Below are 27953 nucleotides of genomic sequence, written 5' to 3'. Positions count from 1 at the left end.
ACCATGGAGGCAACATTTACAGTCCCTGGCTAAGGAAGAGAGACCATCGTTGTGCAATGGCAAACCCCCTAGTGGCTGGAAGTGAGCCCGTGATTGCAAGTTTTCAGAAAGAGCCCTGGATGCATGGCTCCCAGCTGAGGACTGTCACTGCAACGGCTGGACGAAAGCAGGGTTGTGAAAGGATCTGAAAGAAGGGCACTTTCTGGGTAGCTCATGGCACCAGAACCCAGCCCTGGTTTTGATTGAGCTGGAAGCTCAAATGGAACAGAACTGGACTACTGGAAATGTTAAGCAAAAAGAAGCTCAAGCCAAAACCTATTGCTCAATGCCCAGACAATTAAATAAATCAGTTTCAGATTTAGGAAAGTAGAAAAACAAACACTTTGGGAACCTCAAGATTCAGCTGAAAGTGTACTCTAGGAATGAAGGCACTAAGAAGAGACTGAATAGAGGGATCCTGGATATAGGGACACTAAAATTGCTTTTGTATTTTCAAGCTAGGCATTTTGCCCTTAAGAAACTCAAAGACAAATATGTCTTTGCCACCACACAGAGAACCTTCCAAAGACTGTGACAGGGCCCACGTGTAAATTAGAACAAGGCAACTGAGAAGCAGGGGAAGACTGAGGATGAAATGAAAATAAGGTGCATCAGAAGTTGTATTCCTGAAGTCAGAAAAACTTTGAGAAATGAGTTGTTTTAGACAAAACGCTGAGCACTATTGGACTGACTTACAAGCATGAATTTCATGTACAAGCTCCAGTCGATGACTCAGCAGTATATTCTAAACCGTTTCCTTGGAGTAGTCTAAACTCAATGATCTATAATCATGGTACCATGGAGACAGTGATAGGACAACAGTCTGGAAGAGATTTTTAGGTGTAGCCGATCAGTTAATTGTGTCTTAACGAACACATCAGATGGGCCTTGCAGTTTCATTCGCATCTGTATTCACAGTCCTAAGGTCTGTACATGTAAACATCCAAGTTCTGTTTTTGTAAAGAATTTTGAAGTTGAAGAGACCTAAAGATTTATTCTGCATCAAAGTTGAACAGAGATCCCAAAGAATGAATGTGCCAAGTGGAAAGTGTCTCTGATTATCAATAGCTTCTTACTGAAGGACTGTACACTTGAGGAATCTGTGATTGTAACCTCGGAGCCTGCACTTATTCTAGGAAGGTCTTGGAGACAAGGGGGGTCAGAAGGGATTCATTCTATTACTCTATGGTTTTGTATTTTCTTGTCTCGACTGTGAACTGTAATTTTTGGAGAAAACTAAACTTTAGAATGAACTTTATTTTTCTGCAATTATACTGTTCTCTCTTCTCCCTTAGGGTTCCCTGGTATGCTCATTCAGGATTCTGCAGAATTCCTCTCTCTCTCTTTTGGGTGTCCTCAGAATCTGATACTTTTTAAGAGACTCCTCCCAGCTTTTTCTGGAATCCCAGATCTTCCTTCTGGAATCCATCCTCTGAGCTGCCAGGTACTTCCCTTCTTGGAACCCTGCAGTTCTCCTTCTCCTCTTCTCTCCAGACTTTCCCTGTGGCGAGGTAAAAAGCCCACCAAGTGTCCTCTACCAGGAGAGACACCTGCTCTACACAGCCCTGTGCTAAGGCTCCCAAACTCTTCTGTGCCACATGGGCACAGGAGTTTTATTAACACTCTAACCCCTCCCAATGGGGAGTGGCACACTACATTAACACACCTCACTATATTGACTTCACATAATGGGGCAGATTCAGGATGAGATCTCTGACAAACATTGCTGGCAAGCTGATCTGTTGAGGCCTCTAATGCCATCTCACTAAAGGGCAACCACAGCTAGTAAGGGGCAGAATTGGGAACCCCATTAAGCTATTATGGTCTTTAAAACAGTTATTACTATTGACCCCATCGTTGGCTGTTGCTGAATTGAATTTTATGGTAACTTGCCTTGATGCTAATTGGAAAAGCATATAATCAAGTTCTGAGTAATAAATACATAAAATACAGACTCTAAGGAGTGAGAATTTGGATCTTGATTGTAGGTCTTGAGTATGTGCCCTGTAGAGCAGGAATGTTGGCCCTGAGCATTGGTCTCAATAGCAAAGAGTATTAGCCTTGAACAGAGACTCTGATGGACAAAGCTATGTGCCTAAGAGCTGGTCTAGAGCACTGGCCCCAATGGGCGAGCAGATTGGCCTCTTATCATGAGTCCCAAATGCAACTGTGCAGGCTTTGATAAGCTAGCGCATGGGCCTGAAGTGCAGCAGATTTCTGTAGGATCAAGACTCTGGAGTCTTTGAAAGGAGCATACATCTGGAATTCTACAATAGACTTAGCTCTATGTCAGTCATTCTCAAAGGGTAGATCATAACATACTTTGTGTCTCACTGCAATTCTCCAAAAGCGCTCACCATTTTGTTACAACCCAGGAGTGGCAGAGTTCCCGTTATTAGAGGAAATGTCATCCTACTGCATATGGGAAGTCTACTCTACAGCGGAACTCCCCAAAGAATGAGCCAGCCCCAGTCTGTTGGGGAAGTCTAGGGAAGACAATTGCACCCACCAAGGAGGAGAATCATTCTCAGTGCAGTACTGAGATTTTTTACTTGCATGAGGACAGATTGATCTGTGGAATGACTTTGTGAAGGACAAGTCATTCACAGCTCACCGAGCATTCCTCATTTTAGCACTATCATTTCCCTTTGTGGTACTCTCATCATAAAGGGGCAGTGTGACATGAAGAAACAGACATCCCTTGAGGGACAAATCCCAATAGTGAAGAATTTAATCTGAAAAAGAAGAGAAAATGTTAGACGTTAAAACAGACGATTTCATACAGGGAAAGCGAGAAGACCTCTGAGCAACATGAAGAGAAATAAAAGTGGAAGTTTAAGCAGTGGCTGACAAACGGTTCAAAAATATTAAGATTCCAGATTATCAGCCTGGGAGGCTGCTTCCTTCCAGTCAGCATGAGGAAGTCACGTGATCCATCTGTGTGAATGACTGAGCTGCAGTAACCAGAGAACAAGAACACTTTGCACTTTAATTTTTGAAAAGACAGAAGGGTCCCTTGCCGTTTCTGTGACTGTGCACTGTATGTGGGATGGGTTCCCGTTACCTGGGGATTTCTTTATTTCTTTCCCTCTGTAATGATCCTTCAGTTTATTGTTCAGTAGTCCCTCCATCATTTCAATCACCTTGGGTTAAAAACAAGACCGAAAAAACAAATCGGAAGCCGATCCAAGATTGCTGTGTAGCAGTGGAAAAAGGAGGCGATCGGTGTGTATGAGAAAAAACCTGTATTGGAACTTGCCCGACTCTGGTAGAGTTTCACTCTTCTCCGAAGAGCTGCCTCAGGGGCTTATGCATGTCAGCCGGGTAGAAATTGGGAGGTTGAATCACCACTCCCTCCGTCACTCTATTCAGTCAAGCGGTAAGAATCTGTGAAGGTACCATGCAGTTCTTGTTTCGGCGGCCGGTATAGATAAGGTTAATAACAAACTGCAACTCGAAAGATTTTTTATGATTAACATTTTCACAGTCCAGATCGACTCTAAGTTTTGGATTTACACGTACAGCTGCAACAAAAAGGATTCAAACCAAATATAATATGCTTGACTGAACAGAGTGACAGAGGGAGTGGTGAGTGAACCTCCCGATTTCTAGCCGGCTGACCGGAAAAGAGCGAAACTCGGCCAGAGTTGGGCAAGTTCCAATAAAGGTTTTTTCTCATACACACCGATCTCCACCTTTTTCACTTAAAAACAAGACCTACACTGAGAGCTAGTTCTTTTATTTCTTAACTCACAAATCATTATTGAAAATAACATTATTTACTTATTACATTAGTTGTACTTGTAGAAATAAAGCTCTGCCCTTAAGTGAAGAGAATATGGGTCTATACACACACGTGTGCGACAGGTGTTCCAAAATAGGGCCTGATCAATAGAAACAGGTCTTTGGAAAAACATTTTTGGGGGGAGGGTGTGAAGAGGAATGCATCTGGCCTCTACTTTTAGGGTTGGGTGATGTGCCATTATGGCAGAGGTTTATTAAGGTGATGGTATCTCTAAGCAGTACTGTGAAGGCGAGCCTCTAGGGGGAGTATATATGGGTATAATATAAGGTGGTGTTTAGGGCAGGAGTGTGTTTTTCCCTGGAAGGTTGTTCAAGCTGGAGTGAAGCTGGGGCAGGGGAGCCTCTCTCTCCTTCCTTGCGGTCACTGGCTAGTAGGCTCTTAGTTCAAGTAGATGTAGAACAGACTCCTGGGCACTACTATTGAGCCACCTAGCAGGACTCATGGAGTCCAAACGAATGAGATTCCAAGGAAGAAGATATCTGGGGCAAAAGTCAAAAAGAAGAATTGGATTCAGATGACAGCCAATGCTGGGTCTTTTATGGTCCAGGGTGCGTATATGCAGACATTAGGGAAAAAGACCAGGACCGGGCCTGCATTAATCAATAGGCACACTAGGCCTGTGCCTAGGGCAGCAAAAATGTATATATGTGTGTGTGTGTGTGTGTGTGTGTGGTGGTGGTGGGGGGGGGGGGGGGGGGCTGCAGGCTGGTTGAAGATTTACTGCCTTCCAGCAGAAAACAGTCCTCTGCTTCCTGATCCAGCCCCTCCCTTCCCAGGCAGCAGACAGGGAACAAAATGAGAGACGAGTAGGCCTGCAGCACAGAGATCCATTCCATCAATAATAATGATTCCTTAATAGCTCTGGTCCAAAGAAGGGGCTTGTCAGTTGCCTTCCATTTCTACTGGACTTCCAGCTCAACTGAAACCAGTTCCTGCTGAGGCTATGGCACCGTGAGCTATCACTGGCAAATACCCAGATTTCCCCTCTTCCCCCTCCTGTTGAACACAGCTATAGCAAGGATCATCCTTGGCCTGGGGGGCATCCTGAGCATGGCCTCCACAGCATCACCAGCCCTGGTCGCTTCAAAGATCAAAGGTTAGGCTTTGGAATTGGAGCCAGAGCCTTCTCATGGCCATACACAGCAATGCCATGGAGCCTTTAAAGCTAGTCCCCAAATGGCCATCTTTAATGTTGTACTCACCTTCTCCTGCTGTCGAATAGTTTCTTCCAAAGCCTTGTTCTTGCCCAGTTTTTCCTGGTATTTCCTCAGGACAGTTTGCTGCTGCTGGTGGGCCCTTTGCAATAGCACCAGATCCTTCTCCCGATCATTCTTCTGAAGGCAGATTGTGAAAACCAAAGATAAACAAAAGGAGGAAATGCAGAATACCTAGAAGCCAATATTCAGTAATCTGAAAAGTGGACAAGTTATCCGGCTAAAATTAGCCCAATGATTTGTTTCAGATATTCATGAGGATAAATGTGCCGCTGAATATACTCGCCTAAATTTACCGGACTACATATCGATGGAGAACTTTAAAGTCTAACCATCTATTTTGAATATAACTGATTAAGTTTTAAAGTTAACCGGCCTTGAATGGCTGGATAACTTTAGGCTTGCCCTGAGGCAGATCTAAAGTTATTCGGCTAATTTAGCGGGAAACAACTGGAACCTGGATAACTTAGGACTACTCCAGAACGCCTCTTTATCCAGCTAGATTTTAGCTGCATGAGAGCCCCAGTATTCATAGAGTTGCCATTTAGCTGGATAACTTATGAGTTATCTGACTAAGGGGGGTCATTTTTCAAAATGCGGTAAGGCGTTTTCGCATGCGTTAAGGGCTTATCGCATGCGATAGGCCTTTAACGCATGCGAAAACGTGTTTACCGCATGCGATCGCACCATATCGTATGGTGCGATGCAAATTCCAAAAATGGGAGGAGTTAGGGGCAGAGAGTGGGCTGGGTTAGCCTCTCTGCGAAGAGCTATCGCACAGCCATAATGCAGATTTTAACTACACCTCTTTGAAATGCGTTAGGCAGTGCGATAGCGGCCGGGACCATGCAGTAAGGTTTTATCACCATTTGCGATGTGTCCCATAAGGCTTATTTCAGATGATTTGAAGGCGAGAGAGAGAGACTGAGAGACTGAGACTGGCCATAATATCATGGCCCATAGGCAGGTATTTGTATCCCTAGGGTAGGCCCACCTAGTAACTCGAGGTAGGGATTAGGTAAGTGTGTAGGGGGTTAGGGGCCACTTTGACATGCTACGTGACACCTACGAACAGAACAGTGGTCTCTTGTGAAGATTAGCTGGCCTTCGGAGTGAGGAAACTCACTCCAAGATGAGATTTGGGCAATGTTCTCTCAACCTAGCTTGATGGACTCTCTGAGTCCATCAAGCTAGGTTGATGGACTCAGAGAGTCCATCAACCTAGTTGGTTTTTTCAGAAGCAATAAATAAAAGTAATTAACAAGAGAAGAGAATAAGATAAAGTTACATTTAACAAGGAGTAAAAAACTTGGGAAGCTTAAGAGCTGGAAGGAAGTTACATTTAACAAGGAGTAAAAAACTTGGGAAGCTTAAGAGCTGGAAGGAAGTTAAAGGCCAAAAAATAATTAAAGAAGCATAGTCCAAAAGGAATTTGGATTAAAGCAAAAGATGCTTTAATCAGTAAGTGCCAGAGTTCTTCGTTATAACTTATCCAGGTAAGTTACATGGCTATGCAGCTGAGTAGCCATGTATATCCAGCTAAGTTAGACCTGCTCTATGGCTTGACTAACTTATCTGATTAAGTTCTCTGGATAAGTAGTACAGGCCCGATCCCTCCATTGCCTGCCCACTGACTATCCGCTGAGCGTACCTGGATATTCAATGCCCGCCACTTATCCAGATAAGTTATACTTGTCTAAGTAGCGCTGAACACTCTTTGAATATAGGGCCCATAAACTATTGCCCAATTAGGGAGCAAGGAGAACATTTACCGTATATTAAAAACTGTAATTTGTATAATATGAAGCAGCTAGCACTTCGGACAAATAAATAGAAAACAAAAAAACCTCACTCAAACAGGTTGTATCGAGTACTTCCCATTTAGGGTTTGGGGGGAATTTTCAAAATGATGCACATGTAAATAGCTTCTACTCGCATATTCCATATTTCATAAAAGTTGAAAATACGTATCCTGGATGATAGGATGATGTTCAGGGACTTTTTGAGCAAGAATGGGGAACACTTGTTGAAAAAAGGGTGCAGCGTGTTCCTGAACAGACTGGCAAACCTCCTGAGAAGGACTTTAAACTAGGATTGTCGGAGATGGGCGAACAAAGGCCCAAGGTAAGTACTCTCTAAATACGTATAAAGAAATGTGTAAAAGGGGCATCATCAGGAAAGCTACATACAGCATGGGAAATAAAGTCCCAGATGTAGAGGCTGGTTTGGATATAGTTGTGGTCACCGAGAAGCACGACTGGGATATAGTTATTTAAATCACAATCACAGAAGCCAACTCCTCTCCCAATGTAATCAAAGAACAAGCAAGGAGAGGGAAATAATTCTCCCAATCAGATATTATTAAATTCTAAGAAAAAAAAAAATCACATAGTAAGGAGAAACGGTATCACAGAATCCAAGTGCCTCCAATTTTAATCCACTGTCTCTCGCCCACAAAGGGCCCCAGGCAGTACTATCAGCCTTTATGGCACCATACATTTTAATCATGTACCATCTCCCTTATACGATTTTTTTTTTATTTTTATTGATTTTTAATTTTTAATCTTTAATTCTGTTTTATTCATTTATTTTATTGATCTTAATTACCTAAAAAGAGAATAATACTTTGTTTATAAACCTATAATTTCATAAAAATCAGCAAGTACTTAGCTCATATAATCCGGGGTCTATTTGTGCTATTCGACACTGTATCAATCTGGTTATTCAAAAATTGTTCCCAACACGGACCATGTTTCGGCTAAATAGCCTTTTATCAGGGGATATTTTTTGAACTCTGTCAGTACACCAGAAAATCTTCGTATTACCACATCCTGACAGTGTTCAAAAAATATCCCCTGATGAGGGCTATTTAGTTGAAACATGGTCCGTGTTGGTAACAATTTTTGAATAACCAGATTGATACAGTGTCGAATAGCACAACTAGACACCGGATTATATGAGCTACAGTAAGTACTTGCTGATTTTTATGAAATTATAGGTTTATAAACAAAGTATTACTCTCTTTTTAGGTAATTAAGATCAATAAAATAAATGAATAAAACAGAATTAAAGATTAAAAATTAAAAATCAATAACAATTAAAAAATCATATAAGGGAGATGGTACGTGATTAAAATGTATGGTGCCATAAAGGCTGATACTGCCTGGGGCCCTTTGTGGGTGAGAGACAGTGGATTAAAATCAGCGGCACTTGGATTGTATGATACCATTTTTCCTTATTATGTGATTTTTTCCTTAGAATTTATATTTATATAAGAATTTATATATATAAGAATATATATATATATATATATATATATATATATATATATATATAAATATATAAGAATGTATTTATATAAGAATTTATATTTATAAAAGTTTTTCCACAGTGTATAAGGTTATACACAGTCCCTTACTGAGTGTATAATTTGCAATGCTACTTATTATGTTCTTCTGTTATTTTCCATCAGGTACTGTTCCTTTTCTCCCCTTCCTGTTTTTCCCCTCTCTTCTCTCTTCCTATCTGCTCCCTCTCCCCCCACCCTGGTTTTTTGTAATTTCCTCCTTCAGTTATATTGTAAACCGGCACGATGTACCCACGAATGTCAATATATAAAAGCTAATAAATAAATAAATTTAGTAATATCTGATTGGGAGAATTATTTCCCTCTCCTTGCTTGTTCTTTGGGATATAGTGATACCAGAAGATATTGAAAGGGCAACTAACCTTTTGGGAACCCCAAATTTGCCCCTAAGTGGAAGTGCCCTTAAGTTTTATGACCACAGTAGTCTCAAAAGTACTTAGGACCTTGCCTTTTAGTGAGGTCAGTGTAGGTGGGAGTGTGTTAGGAGGCTTGGTATTTGGGTTTAATAAACATCCTGCACCCAGGCGATGCAATGGGGATTCCCGAGAAGCCAGTCTGCAAACTACCACCTCCCAAATGAGTGGTGCTGGGGGGTTCTTTTCACAAGGAAAGTTCCTGAAATGGGACCTTCTCACCACTAAGGAGTGTCTGGAAGAGGAAGACTTCCTGTCCAGTGAAGAGGACTGGTGCCCAAACGCCCTGGAAAAGGGAACAGTGAGCGAGGTGATCAAATCTGCAGACAACACAAAATGATTACAACTTGTAAAATCACAAGCGGATTTGTGAGACGTTACACAGGAGGCCCGTGAGGCTGGGTATCCAAAAAATGGCAGCTGAAAATGTAATGTGGCCCAAATGCAAAGTGATGCGCATAGGGAAAAATAATCTAAACTGTAGTTACACAGTGCCAGGCTTCATATTGGGAGTCATCACCCAGAGGAAGGAGTTAGGTGGACACTGTGGACAATACACTGAAATTCTCAGCTCAGTATATGCAGCAGCACTCAAAAAAGCAAACAGAATGGTAGTGATTATTAGGAAGGAAATAGAGAATAAATTGGAAACATTTCATAACAACTCATGACATGGACACCATCCCGACCAGAGCGTTAAAGGAAATCGCTCATCCCATTGCCCCAACAATAGCAGCAATCATCAACAAATCTCTTATAGAGGGTGAGCTTCCTACCAAATTAAAAATCGCTACAATCACGCCACTACTAAAGAAAAAAAACCTGAACCCAGAAGATTTAAACAATTACCGCCCAATTTCAAACTTACCCCTCTTTGCTAAACTAACAGAGAAGGCGGTTCTGAAACAACTAAACGAACATCTTGACGACCACAATATACTATTTCCCCACAAAACACGGTTTTAGGAAAAACCTCAGTACAGAAACCCTTCTACTTAATCTTTCTGATACCTTACTAAGAGGCTTCGATAACAAACTAGATCATCTTCTGATCCTCCTTGATCTGTCAGCAGCCTTTGACACAGTGGACCACAAAAGGCTTATTTCTAGCCTGGAATCCATCGGTCTCGCTGGAAAAACCCTTAACTGGTTTACCTCTTTCCTTAATAACAGGTTTTTCAAAGTCTCCTACAACAGCATTTCATCAGAGGCCATACCTCTGGAAACAGGAGTTCCTCAAGGGTCGGCTTTATCACCTATTCTCTTTAATATCTACCTTCTACCTTTATGCCAACTCCTTTCAAGCCTTAACATCATTTTCTATATGTATGCTGATGACATACAACTGCTCATTCCTATTACTTCGTCTTTAGAAGACGCAATGTCAAAAGCAGCTTCACACCTCGATGCAATACGAAAATTGCTGAACAACCTAAGATTATGCTTAAATATGAGCAAAACAGAATGTATTTTAATGACAAGAAAAACCTCTGGTACAACATCCACTCCACCCTTCCAATTCGACAACATTCAAATTCTTCTTAAAGACAACGTTAAAGACATTGGTATTTGGCTAGATAATGAACTAAATTACAAAAAAACACATCACAACAAGAACAAGAGAAGGCTTCCACAAAATTCAAATTCTCAAACACCTAAAACCACTGCTTCTCCCCCAGGACTTCAGAACCGTTCTTCAAGCCCTCATCTTCTCCAGTTTGGACTACTGCAACTCCCTTCTAATTGGCCTTCCTAAATCAACCTTAAGACCACTGCAGTTACTCCAAAATGCAGCTGCCAGAATTCTGACTGGCAAAAGAAAATCCGACCACATACCCCCAGTACTCTACAACTTACAATGGTTATCGGTTGAAAAAAGAATAGAGTACAAAATCTTCACAATCCTACACAAGACAATTCATAAAGTAGATTACACTGCCCTGGACAATATTATACATTTACATAATTCATCACGTACAACAAGGTCAACATATAAAATTCAGCTGGATGTTCCTTCATTACCACAAGCCAAATTATCCTCCACAAGAAATAGAGCCATCTCCATCGTCGGCCCAAAATTATGGAACTCATTACCTCATCACCTCAATTCGCAAGTAAACGTTAAATCTTTTAAAAAAGAACTTAAAGCCTGGCTACTCTCACAGTCCTACAATGGTTGCTCACCTAATGACAACAGAACATAAATCTTTGATTTCATCCTCTGTACGTTCCATTATACGTGAGCAATCCCCCTCCTACGACGCCCGCCCTGACTCACAGAAACCTTCTCGCTTTTGTTACGGTATCAACCGTCCCCCTACAAGATTTTTTATACAATCATATTTTCTAATATTTAATGTATTTATTGACCATTACTAAGTTATTGTTCTGATTCAATTTTTTACTGTTATACTGTTATGGATTTAAATGTAACTGGTTTGTTATTATGTAAACCGGAGTGAAGGCAATGTCTGCTATACCTCGGTATATAAACGAATGCTAAATAAATAAATAAACTCTATCACTCCATGGCGCGACTGCACTTAGATGGTAAATTTAAAATGAGTGAACAGGCACCCATAAATGCATTAATATGAACGCACATCTCTAGTTTTTTACTTTACAGCTGTTAAGGACATTATGGCGTCCATTTTTGGAGTGTCTAGGGTCTGGGCCCCTGCATCTTTGTCTGATATTCTAACACTTTCTTTGGCTATATTATACGATATGTTGTGTGTCATAACTGCCATTTTATTACAGGTGGTCAGGTCTATTTTCTTCCACTGCTGGTCACAGTGACACAGAGCTAGCGCAATGCTATGTATGTCACTTAGATATCACCTTTACCAATGGGTTCTACCACCAGATTTTTGTTCAGTGTATTATGTGATAGACTGTGATGTTTTTTAGGAAAGACGTGTGCCCTGTGGCCTCAGATTTCTTCCTCAGGCCTTACCACAATGGATAATGTGGACTTTTTCAGTAGGAGAAGTAGCGGTGGGAGGATGTATTTGTTAAATGGCTCATTCCCTACAAGGTGGATCCCTTGTTCACAATCTATGAGTGCGCAGTGAACGTTAAGACAGTTATAGGTTGTGGACCTTCTTTGTTTCAGGAGGGGTGAGGGCAGATTGCCTTTTCACACCAGAGTGTGCAGTAGCTCTGTCATTTGAGGAAAGATTGAAGTTGGCTCCAGGAAGGACCCAGCACTCCGTATTCAGGAGCGTTGCTATTACCAGGTCTTGGAGATGGAGAAGCCACTCCAGGAGCCTGTGGTAACCAAGCAGGTACTGTGCTACCTATTAAAAGCAGGAGAAGAGGATGTCTCCAATTCTGACCAGGGTTTCTAAGGGAGGAGGAGGTTTATTAGAAACAAGAAGGGATCCCGGTTTCCTGCATCTGTGCTAATGCACCATAAAGAACTGTATTTGTGCTTTTTCTACATCTGTACAGTTTCTTCAACTGGTATTTTTGAGATTCAGCAAAGTTTATTGCTATTTTAGAAGAAAAATGTCTTTTGTGAGACCTTCATTGAGAGACTGTGTGCTTGGGCCCTAGAGCCAAGTGCCCCTCTCTCCTCCTCAGGCAGGAGAACCTTGCTCTAAGAGTGTAGTGAGTTTACCAGTACTTTGCGGCAGCTGAAAGCGCCTTCTTGCCTTCTACAGGGTGTGCCCTGGTGAAAGGAGAGTTACTCTTTCTTCATCTGAGAGAGGGAACCTTATGATCTTGAAAGCTTATAACCTCTAGCAGCTTTTTTCCATTAGTTCTCTTAAAGAAATCGCAGCCTTTCCCATTTTTTACGACCGCTGCCGGAAAGTGTTCCTATGTCAGGATACACGGAGCACTAGTGCAAACCCGTTTACTTCAAACACCGACTTTTGACTGAAGAAATGAAAAAGAAGGGGAAAGAAAACGTACAGGTTGTAATGTGTTCATGTCCTGTGCTAGTTCTGCATCTGGAAAAGGAAGGGTTATCATCCAGCCGGGAGAGAGAGAGACTTGCTGAAGGTCACACGGAGACAGGGCCCAGCTGCGGCATGAACTCTGCGGGTGGGTGGGGGGGAGAACTCTCTCAAACTTGGCCCCCTCCCCCCACAAATGACAAAGATCAAACCTCCCTCCCCGCTCTCTCTACCCTGAATTGATCCACTGAGCTCCCTCCCTCGTCCCATTACATTTTTTTTTAAGAAACGGAGGGAGCCGGGTGTACATCCATCCGAACCCAGCGGGAGCAGGCTGGACACTGCAGACTCTGAAGGGCAGCAGCCCAGCCCCCTCCTCTCCATGCTGGTGAGAGCCTACCATCCCCATTCTTCTTTTACTTATTCAAATGCACACATAATTAAAGCAAAAGACATTAAAACTGGGTCAGCAACATACTACCAACCTTATAAAACGCTATATAAATCACACTGCACTGCAGAGGAAAGAGGAGGATTGTACGCCAGGCACTCACTCACCTCTGAATCTGCCAGATAAGTGCATATTAGAGGTCAGCAGCAAACCTTTTATATTACCCTTGCACAGTTGAGGAGGGCGGAGAGCATGAAATCCTTCTGCAGATGCTCACTTGCTTTGCTAGCAGGCTAATACAGTAATTTTGCTAGGAATTTGACTCTCAGTGCTGGAAACTTTGGCAGTATTGAATAAGCATTAAAGTGTGTCAGTCAGATGCGAAGGCCATGTTTTTACACAGACGCGGAATAGGAAAATCCATGTCAAAAATTTGCTTTTGCTTCCCCTGCACACATAACTATGTCACCATGGGTGTGATTATTGTTACAATTTGTGGACCCTTGAGCCGGCTAGAGGAGAAGGGGAATCCACTGAGGGAAGGCCCTCGTGGAGGGAGCGCCGCGGAAGGCTCCGACAAGGCCCGGACGAGCACAGAGGACGCCGCGGTCGGGTGGAGCAGCCTCAAGGTAGGAAGGGGGACCAGCCGCGGACCTCTGCGGACCATAACCGTAACAGGTATCAGGAGGTGACAAGGATCAGGAAGTGAAAAAGGTACCCATAAAAGTCTCTCACATGGCCTGGTCCCCAGTGTCTGCTACCAGCCCCCTATTCCTCGCCCCAGCTGGAACAGAACTGTACCTGCACAGAATTTTGTTCTAAGCCCCAAGTCCAAACCCACATTCTCATACCACTTCATCAAGCCAGAATATCCTTGTCAAGCATATACTGCCCCTCTTCATGCCACACATACTCACATGCTCGCATACAGCACATGAACCTGCCACCATATTACCATCAACTCAGCCCCTGCTATATCATCTGCTGATCCTTGCTGGGAGTGGTGGTACATAGGTCATAAGAGTGCATTTAATCCTACTCTCTGTTTCCTGTCTTTTAACCAGTTTGTAATCCATGACTTTTCACTTTTCTGAGAAGCCTCATGAGGGACTTTGTCAAACGCCTTCTGAAAATCTAAAGATACTACATCTACTGGTCACCTTTTCCCACATGTTTATTAACCCCTTCAAAAAAATGAAGCAGATTTGTGAGGCAAGACTTCTCTTGGGTAAATCCATATTGACTGTGTTCCATTAAACCATGTCTTTCTATATGCTCTGTGATTTTGATCTTTAGAATAGTTTCCACTATTTTTCCTGGCACTGAAGTCAGGCTCACTGGTCTATAGTTTCCCGGATCGCCCCTAGAGCCCTTTTTAAATATTGGTGTTACATTGGCCACCCTCCAGTCTTCAGGTACAATGGATGATTTTAATGATAGGTTACAAATTTTAACTAATAGACCTGAAATTTCAGTTTTGAGTTTCTTCAGAACCCTAGGATGCATACCATCTGGTCCAGGTGATTTCACTTGGTCCACTACACTATTTAACCACTTTTCAGAACCCACTGATCAGTGCAATGATTGCAATCCCTTAGTACATGACCATATTTCATGTACCCTAAGTTGGGGTTACTTAAGCTAAAGGGCTCATTTTCAGCTTGGCCCAGAGCACCTAAAATTGCTGACTAAATCTTAGCTGGCAATCCTAGGTAAATGTTCAGCCATATAAAGTTGCAAAGAAAAGGTCACCTAAATCTAGGCTTCCAATCTGGCACCCTAGATTTAGACCTGCCCCATTTGGCCACCTGGAGTTAGGCAGCTAAGACCTTTTCCTGCCCCAGAAATGCTTCTGAGACCACAGATATTTAGAACAGCTAAACTCAGCTGCTCATCTCATAACAATTTTCAATGGGGTTGATTTAGCCATCTAATTCTAGAAAGTAGGTGGCTATATTGTTTGAAAATGTACCCCTAAGTGTCTATCCACAGTTAGACACCTAAGACTTAGATGTCCACAAAGGTGGGTGTGTTAGAGGCGTTGCATTACATTTGATATAAACAACTTAAACTTCCGTATGTTTTAGTACACATTAGGAATGTAATTCTGACTTCCACCATAGTTATGCGCCTTATCTGATATATAATTGGGGCTGTAGATGTCTAATACTGATTCAGATTCTATTTTATGTGACCATAACCTTATATGCCTAGGATTAAAATTACACATACACACATAACTCATTACCTTTCAAAGCTGACCTGAGAGTTATCTGAAGTGGGAGAGACCGAGTTGCTCTGTCCTTTGTGTTAAATGGATCACATGTCACTTACCCGGATCAGCTCATTCTGGAGCTGCTGCACCTTGCTCTTCATCTGGCGGAGCTCTTTCGTTTCGCTGGCCAGCTTGTGCTTCAGGGACACTGTAAGAGACGGAAAACGATTCACTCAACACATTTTTCATTGTTCTCCCCTTCCCGTAATAGCAATGGAACTCAATCTTGCAGGCTCAAAAATGGAAGAAAACTCAGAGGCCATTTCAATGGAACATAGTTCTCCCATTCTGGACCCACCATCTTTGAAATGGGCTGCAAGGCCTGTAATAATCCCTCCACCCCTGTGTGCAAAATCTATAGTGGTTTGTAGGGAAACCTTCTAACCTTTCCCTGCACCCCATCTAAGCCATATGTTTTTTTTTAAAAAGTAACCTGAAATTAAGCACTATACACCCCAGCCTCAAGTCCTATTCCCACTGACAAAAAAACGTCCCCCTCCCAAATTCCCACCCTTCTGGATTCTCCCCAGGCTTATGCTAACAACCCTGGTGGTCATCCTGAAGGGGCAGGCGAGATTCTCATTTGCTCTTGCCTGTCAGCGCCATCTTTCAAAATAGCACTGGCTGACACTAGGCACTCACACAAAGAGCAAAGGAGCATCTGAGTTCAGTCAATGCCATTTTGAAAGACGGCCCTGGTGAGACAGGAGCAAATGGGGAGCATTCCTGCCCCCCTCTGGACTACCAGGGATTTGAGGACAAGCCTGTAGAAGTCCCAGTAGTGCGTGTATTCAGATGGGGAGAGACATTTTTTGCCAATGGGGGTAGGACTGAGGCCAGGAGGCAGGGCTTATCCATGAGCTACTTTGTTAAAAACTGTAGGCCAAGATGAGGGTATAGGGGTAGGTTGCAGGGGTTGCCCCTTTGATCACCAGGGATTTTGCACATGGGTTAGGTGACCCCTTACAGGTTCTTGTGGCCCTTTTAAATCATCACTCTGGAGGCATCAGCAGGCACATTAATTTGGTGATTCTCCTGTGAGAATGTTAGCTACACCTCTTGAAGTATAGTTAACCTTCGATGAGTACCAGAGCATGGAAAAGTTGTTTGTAAGCTAAGCTGCTTGTTACTGTGCTAATGGGATGCCTTACATGCATTTGTATGCAATGCAGCTCATTAATATGGCCATGTTACACCTGATATTTTGTCCAAAAAACAACATATGGAAGTTTGTAATAACTGAAAATTAAATGTATTTCTATTTTACTTGCAATAAAAACTGTTTACCACATGCTAACATATTAACCTAGTAAACAGGCCTCCATGTTAAGTAATATTTTGTTAATCATTCTAAGAATAAGGGTTAGTAGGTTTCAACACCTTCAAAGAAAGTGATTTTCATTTAGAGTGGTGGAATTATGGAACATTTGACAGTAGGCATAGCTATGGCCACAACACTCAATTAATTCAAAAGTGAATTAGGTAATTTTGATTTTACAGAAAACGGATATTGGTGGGTGCAAAGATGCTAGAAAGAAGCGTTGATCCTATAATCCTGAGTTGGTTGCCAGATTTGGGGGCGGCAAGAAAATGTGTTCTTTGCTGCAACATTGATTATGGGAGTACATTGCTTTCCCTCCCATGGATTATCATGCAGAGAGAAGTGGTGGGCAATCACAGGAAAGTTGGACTTTGGACATCTGGTCTTCTCTTAACTAAAATCTACTTTACAATTATAGTGACTGTCTCACCTTAAATGTGTGATATCTCATAATTTCGACTATTGGGCCATAAGCTTTGCCTCCATTGTATGCAACTATCTCATGCATATTCATTAGGGATATCCTGTAAACCTGACCTGTTTGCAGCTCTCAAGGGCTAGGAGTGGACACCATTAGGCTAGGCTGCCATCTAAAAATTCTCTAAATCTAGCCGGTCAAGCAGCACTAATCAGCTGAATTGTAAATCTACCCTGAAATTGCCCTTGAAGATGCATTTTTTTGTGCAGCTAAAATTTTGATGATTTAGATGATTACATTTATCTGCTCAGTAAGGGAGGATATTTTTAAATAAAACCAGAGGTTTAAACAGCTAACTCTAGAAATTAGCCAGTTAAATGTCTTGAAACCTGACCCCCAGATGTCTATAATGGGTGCGATTTTTATTTCAAGTTATCATGTGACATGAACTTGGCTGGTAAAGAAGACAATTTCCAAAGCCTGGGTGAATTGGGGGTCTGAAAATTGCCTTCATGCAATTTAGCTTACATCCATGCGGGATCCTACAGCTGGACTGAGGGGAGATGTTACAGGAAGGGGATATTTTGGGTGGGACTGGAAAATAATGCATGTACATAGGACTATGTGTGTTATTTTCCAGAGAAATTTTACCACATAAAAAGCAAGTGGAAAAGCAGGTGCCTTGTATGTACGGCAATTTTTAAAGGGAACGTACATGAAAATTAGGTGCAAGATCTACGGCTACCAAATTCCCACAGACTTTTCTCCTAGGCAGACAGTTTTAAAATTGCTCCCTTATTACATAATGTACTTTCGATTTAGTATTTCTTGACAAAAAAAGTATAAAAAGATATAGTATGGTTAGCAACATATCCATAACTTTTCTAAAAGTTGAAAACTTATGAACATTACAACTTTTCCAGTTTTCCATCCCTAGTCTATTGGTGTTCTCTCTGTAATCTAAACAAGTTTCCCTAAGGCCTGCCTGGATGGAGAATGGTTCAGCTGTCTTGTGTGCTGCTAAACCAGCTTACTCTGTGTTGGTTGGGAATTTTCATAGCTTTCTGCAGCCCATGAGTTGACTCAAATGAAGAAATGACTGGACAGAAGGCTCAGAAGTACATCTAACTCCTTATTGCTCCCATTTTCAAGAAGCAGGGGGATTCAGTGTACAAGTGATACATATGCTCTGAAGCCTACCAAGACTAGAAAGCTCACTTTAGCTCCAATTGCTTCAAGGAAAACAGCTTGAGTAACAAATGATTAATGTTTTGTCCATGGCCTTGAGGAAGCCACTTAAGATCTGTACTGAATCACCTGGTCTAGACAGGACTCCTCGCCCTGGTCAATATAAGATCACTCTCTTTGAACAGGACTTAGTTCTTTGTACTATGAGAGATTGTTTCATTTGAGCAGCACTTGATCTTGTATGTTTCAGAGCAGATGTAAAGTGCTTTTGACCCACATTTCATAATTAGATATATATGCATGCACAATGAAAATCAGTAGTAATTATATTCACTATAACATATCTTGGTGGTTCTTGTTTTAAGAAAGATCCATTTATAGTTCCTGTGTGTCTGGGTTTTGCAGGAATATTACATATATATTAGTGCATACCTATCCTGTCTGCTATTTCCGTCTTTGTCATGACATCAATGTCTGTGTCATCCAACAGGGCCCGTCCCACATCTTGATGCTGGGTGAGGTTACTCCGCAGCTGGCTATTCTCTGTCTCCAGACTAACTATGTGCTTGCGCAAAGTGATTATGTCATCAGCCATTCGCTGCATGGCAGTGCGGTAATTATCCAATTCCTATGAAATAAATTCCACTTGTAATTACAGAAATCAAATCAGTAGTAGGCAGGCATGTATATTAATTCAAAACAAATGGGTGAAATGCAACAAATGAATATTTTCATTTCATTTGTAGACCCTGGAAATGAATAGAGAGTGCCCACAAATGTAAATGAAAATGTTCATCTTATTTATGTTTACAATTCAAATCTATGTCCATTCAAGTCTATGGCTGTGCTGAGCAAATAACAACTGTAGGTTCACTTCTAACTGGGACCCAAGGCAGGACACGATGGCCAGGAGATCAGACAGAGGATAAATCACAATGAAGCATATTTTTAAACTAGCCTATAGCTACCATCTGGATCAAGTTACGCTGAAGTCCTCCCACTGAAAGGTCTGAGCATGTGCAAGAAGCTATTTGCTCTCTGGCAGTTTGCAGAGAAGCATCTCTTTTTAGAAGCTCTGTCAGAATTTAAAAACGCAGGCTATGGAACTGGGAAAGCACTTTTTATGATTTCTTTTGCTGCAGATAATGGTCTCTCACTCGCTGTGAGAAAAACAGAGAGGCAAAATCACTGCTTTCTGTATTCTCTGGGAGAAAGGTAATAGTCGAATGGATATTGAAACAGTGCCAGTGATTTTTCTGTCTCTTTCTGTGATGCAGCAGTGTAGTAAAGTGATCTGCAGGTATAGTGTTTTGCCAGGCTGTCAGCCTTCTTGGTTCTGTTTCTAACAAATTTTCTGTGTGCGCGCAAAATGAGTCAGGCAGCAGTGCGCGTGCACACACACACATTTTTGTACATACTAGAGTGGTACTAAAATATCAATAAATTATTTTCTAATATCAAAATCTCCAGTAGGCACTTCAAATTCCATTATGCCATTGCAAGGAAATGGCAGAGAGGAGAATGGCAGAGGCAGAGAATTTGCTGCAGAACCAGCTCAGCCTAATAGGAGTTGCAAGATAAGAGGCAGTCCTACCCATAAACATAAGATTTATTTTAGCTGCGAAATGCCAGCAGTAGAAGCCAACTCAAGCCAGAAGAAAGTGAAATGTGGAAAGCATGTGCCACTACCATTCCTGGTCAGTTTTCTCAACAGAGAATGGTGTGCTCTAGAGATCTGTTGTGGGACTGGTGCTTTTTAACATATTTATAAATGATTTGAAAAAGGGAATGAATGAGGTGATCAAATTTGCAGACTATATAAAATTATTCCAAGTTGTTAAATCACAAGTGGATTGTGAGAAATTGGAAAGGGACCTTGCAAGACTGGGCATCCACCTGCCAGATGATATTTAATGTTGACAAGTGCAAAGTGATGCACATAGGAAAAAATAATCCAAACAGTAGTTATACAATGTTAGGTTCCATATTAAAAATCACCACCAGGAAAAGGATTTAGGCTTGATTATGGACAATATGTTGAAATCCTTGGTTCAGTTTACAGGAGCAGTAAAAAAAAAAAAAAACAACAAACAAAATATTAGGAATTATTAGGAAGGGAATGGAGAATAAGAGAGTAAAATAATATCTCTGTATTGCTCCATGGTGAGAGTACTGTGGCAATTCTGGTCGCCGCATCTCCGAAAGAGATATAGCGGAAATACAGAAGGTACAGAGAAAGGTGACCAAAATGATAAAGGGATGGAATGACTTCCCTATGAGGAAAGGTTAAAGAGGTTAAAACTCTTCAGCTTGGAGAAGAGACAACTGAGGGAAGATAAGATAAAGGTCTGTAAAATCATGAGTAGAGTAGAATGGGTAAATGCGAAACAGTTGTTTAGTTTTTCAAAAAATCCAAAGACCAGGGGACACTCCATGAAGTTACTAAGTAGAACATTTAAAACAAATTGGAGAAAACATTTTTCACTCAGTACACAATTAAGCTCTGGAATTCACTGCCAGAGGAAGTGGTAAACAGCTGGGTTTAAAAAAGGTGTGGTCAAGTTCCTGGAAGAAAAGTCCACAAACTGTTATTAAAGGAAGGTACTATAAAGCTGAGCAAGAGATATTGATGGGAAGCATGTCGTTATCTGCTCTTAGGTTTTACGTTTAATATTAATAGAATACTACTGTGGCCCGTGGAGGAACATCTATGTGCTTGAGCAGGGTTCCTCTTGCAATGAACCAAGGCAAGAAACACTTAACATAGTAACATACAGGCCGATACAGTAAAAATCGCGGGAGAGCGCCCACTAACCTGGCGCGTGCACAGGCCACGCTCCTGTGCATGCGATTCAGTAACAAAAATTACTCAAATTAGGGCCCGCGGTAAAAAGAGGCGCTAGGGACACTAGCTCATCCCTAGCGCCCCTTTTTGGACAGGAGCAGCAGCTGTCAGCGGGTTTGAGCGTCCGGTTTTCAACCCACAAGCCGCGGGCTGATTTAAAATTTTTTTTTTTTGATTATTTTTAACTTTTGGGACCTTCGACTTAATATCGTCATGATATTAAGTTGGAGGGTGTACAGAAAAGCAGTTTTTATTGCTTTTCTGTGCACTTTCCCAGTGCTGAGAGAAATTAATGCCTACCTTTAGGTAGGCACTAATTTCTGAAAGTAAAATGTGCGGCTTGGTTGCACATTTTACTTTCTGTATCGCGTGGGAATAACTAATAGGGCCATCAACATGCATTTGCATGTTTCGGGCGCTATTAGTTTCGGGGGGGGGGGGGGGGGGGGGGTTGGACGTGTGTTTTCAACGCGCTATTACCCCTTACTGAAAAAGGGGTAAAGCTAGCGCATCAAACGCGCGTTCAAACGCGGGTTAACAGTGCACTCCGCCGGAGCACCCTGTACTGTATCGGCCCTGATAGTAAATGACAGCAGATAAAGATCAAAGTGTTCCATCGTGGATGATCAGCAAGGCGTTTAGGGTTATAACTGCCGTTCTGTGCAGGCTACCCCCATGCTTTTGGCTCAGGATTGTAACTGCCGGTCCATTCAAGTTACCTCCATGCCTTCTGCTTAGGATTGTAACTGTCATGATATGTACCCCATGCCTTCTATTTAGGGTTGTAACTACCACTTAAGTTTCACTTTGACGAATTTTCTCACTTTCAATGAATGAATTACAGGAAACAGATGGTCCATGCTTCCTCACAGTTTGAATAAGAAAATGGAAAACTTGCAGAGCTGGGCTTTACAAAACTGGAAATTTCAACAAAATTTCCTATTTCATTTAATTTTGATTTGAAATGAACAATCAAAATTGTGCTTGTTTGTGGTTTGTTTTCAAATGGCTGTCATCACCAAAGGCCCCTACCCCAGACTCCCCCGGACCCTCCCAGCCACTTACCCCATCCGCGGGCTCAGGGGCAGGAGTAATCTCTAATCACCCCTCCCCCACTGGGTCTCTGTTTCACAAAGATGCTGGAAAGCCCTGAGGCAGGGGATATCTCGGCCCTCCCTACACCACCGGCTCCAACAAGGAAGTAAATGGGGATGGCTCCTGCCCCTTAGATCCACAGGTGGAGTAAGTAGCTGGGAGTGGGGTCACTGTGGTGGTGGTGGTAGATGAGAAGGGGGAGGGACAGTCCCAATATTTGTTCTGTTTTGTTTTTCTTTTTTGTTTGGTGTTTTGTTTTTTTATTAAGAGAAAATGAAACAGACAAAACCAAAGAAAGAAAACAACCCCAAAAACAAAATGAACAAAAAAATGTTCAGTGTATACCCCTAAAATGTTTGAGACTTTTAGAATCCAGATCTAGGGATTTTTCACTCTCTTGTGTTCATTTAATTATCAAAAAAAAAAGAATAGAGAAGACTCTTTTATCAGGGCTTCCCAAATCTGTTCTGGGGACCCCATAGTCTGTTGGGTTTTCAGAATATCCACAATGAATATGAATGTGTTAAATCTGCATCTATCAGGTCCCCAATCTTTGCAAACATCTCTCATGCATATTCATTATGGGAATCCTGAAAATTTTACCAGCTGTGCGGTTAATAGGACAGGTTTGGGCTGCTAGCCATGGGTACACAGGGCTTGCGGACTGAATCTATTGGCCAATGCCCCAAATCTAAGTCAGCAAAATATCTGTCTGAGATTTGGGGCATTGCTTACTATGCTTAGTGCTCCAGTCTCTCTCTTCTCGGCAACCTGCAGGGAACAAAAGGAGTAGGGAACAGAAGAATTGGGTTTTTTTTTTGCTCTGCTTTGTCTGCTTCAACCTCACCAGGGCCGGCCTTAGCTTCTGCTCTGCCCTGTCCATACTCCCCCACTGCCGCCTCCACTGGGTGGTCTTCTGTTTCTTCAGCTGCTGGAAGAGGATATGATTTCATACCTCTTCCAGGGGGGGAAAAAAGGAGGAGGATTGCAGGTGAGCGTGAATGGGGGAAAGATGCAAGGAGCTAACTGGAGTTAAAGGAATCGGATCAAGGAGGATGGGTTGAGGGAATCAAACTGGAGAGGACAGGAGAGAGTGTAGTAGTTGAGCAGGGGCGAAAAAGTCAGTGTGGAGAAGGCAGGAAGTGGCAAGAGAGAGGGGAGCTAGATGGCAGGAGTCTGATGGGGGTAACAACCCAGTCAGGGGAGATGGGGGGCTGAACGGGATAATGGAGAGGAGATTTGGAGAAGTTTAGGGAAATGGTGAAGAAGAGGGAGGTGATCTGGGTGTGAGGGAACAGAGGGTAAAGTGATGGTGATGTGAGGGAGACATTTGGAGGCAGAGAAGAGATGAAAGGGAAAGATGTCAGGGGAGGGGAGGAAATGAGGAAGACAGAAGAAAAGTGAAATGGAAAGGAAAGCCTGGAAATAGCACAGATTTTCTTGCTTAGCTACAAGATAATTATAAAGAATGTCGTATTGTCTGAAAAACCTTAATACAAATGTAAATTTAAGAAAAATAAAAGGAGTTACAAGGAAATCAGAAAAAAAAAAAAAGACCAATATCAATGTCAAAAACTCCCCTCCACCCAGATAAAGGTGGGAAAAAATATTTTATGTTCAGTTTAGTGACTGGAATGTGGACCCAGTGATCCAGTTGCTGTATGGCTCTGGAGTAAACTTTGATGGATTTCATTACATGAACATAAGCTTTATTTAAAAATGAACTATCGAGGCCACCCAGTCCCTTCCTTCACACGTGAATAGTGCCTCTGATGTGACCCCCCTGAAGAAGGGATCTCTGTGGTTTCAAAAGCTCATGTACAGGATATGTTAGGATAATTCATATGCTGATGCAGTGAAAGATTTCAGAATCTGCCTAGAAATGCCTGGAATATAACTCAGATTTAAGTTGCTGTACGTTCTACGTACTTTTTGTTATTTTTTATTTGGGGAAATGTGTTCTGGGTGGAATATGTCAGCAGGAGTTAGCAATTTGTGGCCTAACAATCTTATAAACTGGGGATGTGTCCACGCTGTGTCCCAGATTTATGATGTACCAAGCCCTGAGTGCACCTAGGTATAAGGCATGTAATAAAAATCTTTAAATACATTTAAATACAAATGTAGAGAGAGGTGGTGTAGGGTTAAATCATTTTGTGAAAAGGAGTGCCTTACAAAAGGGCACGGAGCCCTCGATAACAAACTAGCAGCACAGTAAGAATCAACCAGTACGGTGTATTTTTTGGGGGGGTTTCCATGTATTCGCTCTTTTAGTGTAGTTGCTGCACTTTTTCAAAACTGTATTCATAAAGCCAGCAGGATTCATTAATACAGACACTGTATTTTTACAGAATTGTTGCCGGGTGAGGGAAGGCTGATTGCAGTTGTTGAATTTAATTATCATTTTAGGGGGGGGGGGGGGGGGGAAAGAGGAGGGTACCAGTATTTGAGACCTCATGGGTTGGTGCCCCTGGTCTTAAGTACCTCCCCAAAGCCTCTGGGTTTAGGGAAACCTTGCTGAAAGGAAAGTCTCATTTCAGTGCAGAGAGAACGAAATCTCTAAATCTCTCAATGTCACGCTGGCCTCTCTTCCACACGCATGTAGAAAAGAGATTCAGCAAAGGAAAACAAACAGGGAGGATGATAAGGTGACCCTGGCTTGCAGGGACATGAGAAGAATGCTATCGGAGACATGAGGAAAAGCCAAAACATCTGCCTGGGCACTAACAGAGCAGGCAGCTCTAAGGGACGCCTGCCAAGGTAAAGGACATGAGAGGAGACTAATAAGCCACCTACATCAGTTTCTGTGGCACCCGGAGGTCTTTTATCCATGCACTTGCCTTAACTCAATCCCTTCTGCAATCTCTGGAGGTCACAGCCTGCCATAGCACAGGCTTACTGCACTGCACTTGTTAAGATGCCTTATGCGTTGCTATTTGTACTATCACATAATGGAACAACTTATGGTACAGACTGAGGGAAGCCCATAGGGAGGGACATTCCACTGCACACAGGATTAGCACTGCCTCAAGATTTCCAACATATTCCAACAGAAATGGGCAACTGTGACCTCGTGACCAGGAAATCAGTATACAAACGTATGAGACAATTTTTAAAAATATATAAAAATGGAAAGTGGTTTAAGCTGTAACTTCCTAATATGATTATAATTGCAGTGAGGTAACCAGGAAGTCCGTATTCAGTCACTGTCTGGATAGAAAGCTTGGCCGGATAAGCTTATCCGGTTAACTTTGGAGGTATATTATTCAGTAGTGCTGACACTATCTTAAAGACAGCCAGTTAACTCTATCCGGATAACTTTAGGACAGCTCTTTGACCTGACCAAAATTAGACGGTTAAGTTAACTGGCTAACTCATCCCAGTTATGTCCTCGGAATGCCCCTAACTTTGCCGGCTAGAATTTAGCCAGATAAGTTCCCAAATCTTCATTTAGATAGATAACTGCTGAGTTATCTGGATAAATGCTTTTGAATATGGACCTCCAGGTGTCTCCATGTTAAAAAGGCAGAGGTTGAGCCAGCCTCGGTTTTGACCTACGGCGTGCACAGATTTCTCCTTTGGAAATTTATTGCAGAAATCAGAACTCCAATTTCATGAATTCAGTTGCAAAACCTGGACTGGTTTAACCTGTTCCATATGACCTACAATAACTTGGCAATGCTATGTTCCTCAAGTACTGTAACTTTAGTAAACAATTTCTAAACTCATTAAAGCTATTATATTGCCAATGAGGTCACTGGCTGAACATTCAAAACATTCTTTTTATATTTTACTGTTTATTACTTTTACATCAAGAACACAGTTACGAAAATCAATAAGTATAACATTGTGTTAACAAAAATCAAGAAGAAAAAACATCCAACCCGAACCATCAAATTACCTTCAAGAACAAAAAAAAGAAATTTTAACACGTATGAAAGGAGGGGATAGGGAGAAAAAAACAAAACGAGCAATATTGTACATAGTCTAACTAGAACAAACTAACTTGGCAGGACGCAATGTTCTATTACAATGAGTTCAACTGCTCCAAGATGTGCACCCTCACCAGAGGCTGATACGTCATGATCTTCCCAAGAAGGGTCATAAAAAAACTAAGCATGCCTACCTTGAGTAGTCTTACAGGGGTCAGTAAACAGCCACACTTCTGATACAGAAAAGTACAGCCTTATGACAAAAGAAAGGTTTCAAGATCCAAAATCTGACAGGCTCCAGCACATAGGAAACAATCATTGTGGCTCTCATCCAGTGATTGTTCCAGAGGTGCTGTCAACCTAACACTCTCCCCTTCATCCGGGGCCTGCTACTGCTACTGGCCCCAAGTGCAGTCTAAGAAAATACTGGCACCTACTGCACTCTCACAGTGGGTGGTAATTTCAAAACGTCAACTAAATGTTTAACATATCTTTAGGGGAAATCAAAGAAGATGTACGGATTGTAACAAATTGTAGATTGAGACAGGTTGGGGAGACAAGGTGCATGCAGACATTGCATTTTAATATCCCTGTGCATCCCTAACGGTGTGCACTTTGCAACTTCATTGTGTGTGCCCGCTGTATTGTGAAAGGAAATCTCTATAAGGCATTTCCTTTTGAAACCATGGGTCACACACTCTGACCATCATGGGACTTAATATAAGCATCTGCTCTGCATCCTCAGGAGTCCCCTGCTTCCTAACAATGGGTGCAGAGCAGAACTAAGACCTTTCCCTGTACAACTCAGCATACAAAAAAGATATTCTGATTCTGGTGTCATCTCAATAACAGCACCACAACTCCCTCTGCTACCAGGTGCACTGTAAAATAATACAAACAAACCCCACTTTGCACCCGTCTATCAAACCTGCCATACCTCAGGAGCACTAACTCCAAGAAATGAAACAGCAACAGCCCTGCCCATGAAAAGGCAGCAGTTCACACCCAGTCGAATATCATATTGAGAAAATACAACAAATAAGGCGGACACAAATCTCTAGTGAAGTACGTCATCTCAGTTACATACACACAGAACATAGACCGAGCTGCCTTCAGCAAATATAAAATAAAAGACCACAATTACAAATGTGGAAACAAAACCTGTAATGGAAATCCCAAGATCACCTTTCTGCATGCAGTGCAAAACTGGAGACTAAGAAACAAAAATATATTTCCTCCTCCACTAAGCAAAGTTCAAAGAGAGAAGAAATGCATATTCTCAGAACTGACATAGTATGGCCCTTGCACCCAGTCACTCCCCTCCATGCCATCACCCCTCAGTTCTCCTAGCTACTCAATCTTCCCTTCACATGCTCATATCCCTGTCACTCCCCCAACCCCAACCCCTCATCCTCTTCCCCATGCTCCAACTTTCTGCCCCTTCCCTACCCAGAATACCTCTGACCACCTCTTTCCTACTCAGCATCCCCCACTCCCCGCTCCCCCAACTCAGCAGCCACACACTTCCATCTCTCTCCCCACTTCCAACTCTTCCCTGCCCAGCAGCCCCCAACCCCTCCATCTCTCTCTACCCAGCAACCCCAATCTCCTTTCCCCCACCCCTTCCTATCCAGCAGATTCCTGACTCCCTATCTCCCCCCCAAGAGTCTGCTGGGCAGCAACCACTGCCTTAGACTGTAAGCCTTCTGGGGATAGGAAAATGCCTACAGAACCTGAATGTAACCTGC

The 27953-nt window shown here is 42.2% G+C and overlaps 1 protein-coding gene across 5 annotated transcripts in view; it reads right to left on the bottom strand.

Annotated features, from left to right (window-relative positions):
- Positions 1–27953, bottom strand: part of CCDC33 (coiled-coil domain containing 33) — a 294341-nt gene that overhangs the window by 17829 nt on the left and 248559 nt on the right. For all 5 annotated transcript variants that reach the window (XM_029574706.1, XM_029574707.1, XM_029574704.1 and 2 more), the window contains 4 exons: positions 18766–18961; positions 15466–15554; positions 5047–5178; positions 3104–3182 (listed from right to left, as the gene is read on the bottom strand). In XM_029574706.1, coding sequence (XP_029430566.1) covers positions 3104–3182; positions 5047–5178; positions 15466–15554; positions 18766–18961 — 496 coding nt within the window. The remainder of the gene's footprint in view (positions 1–3103; positions 3183–5046; positions 5179–15465; positions 15555–18765; positions 18962–27953) is intronic.

This window comes from Rhinatrema bivittatum, chromosome 13 (assembly GCF_901001135.1).
Source record: "Rhinatrema bivittatum chromosome 13, aRhiBiv1.1, whole genome shotgun sequence".
NCBI lineage: Eukaryota > Metazoa > Chordata > Amphibia > Gymnophiona > Rhinatrematidae > Rhinatrema > Rhinatrema bivittatum.
This window is presented reverse-complemented; position numbering and strand designations above follow the sequence as displayed.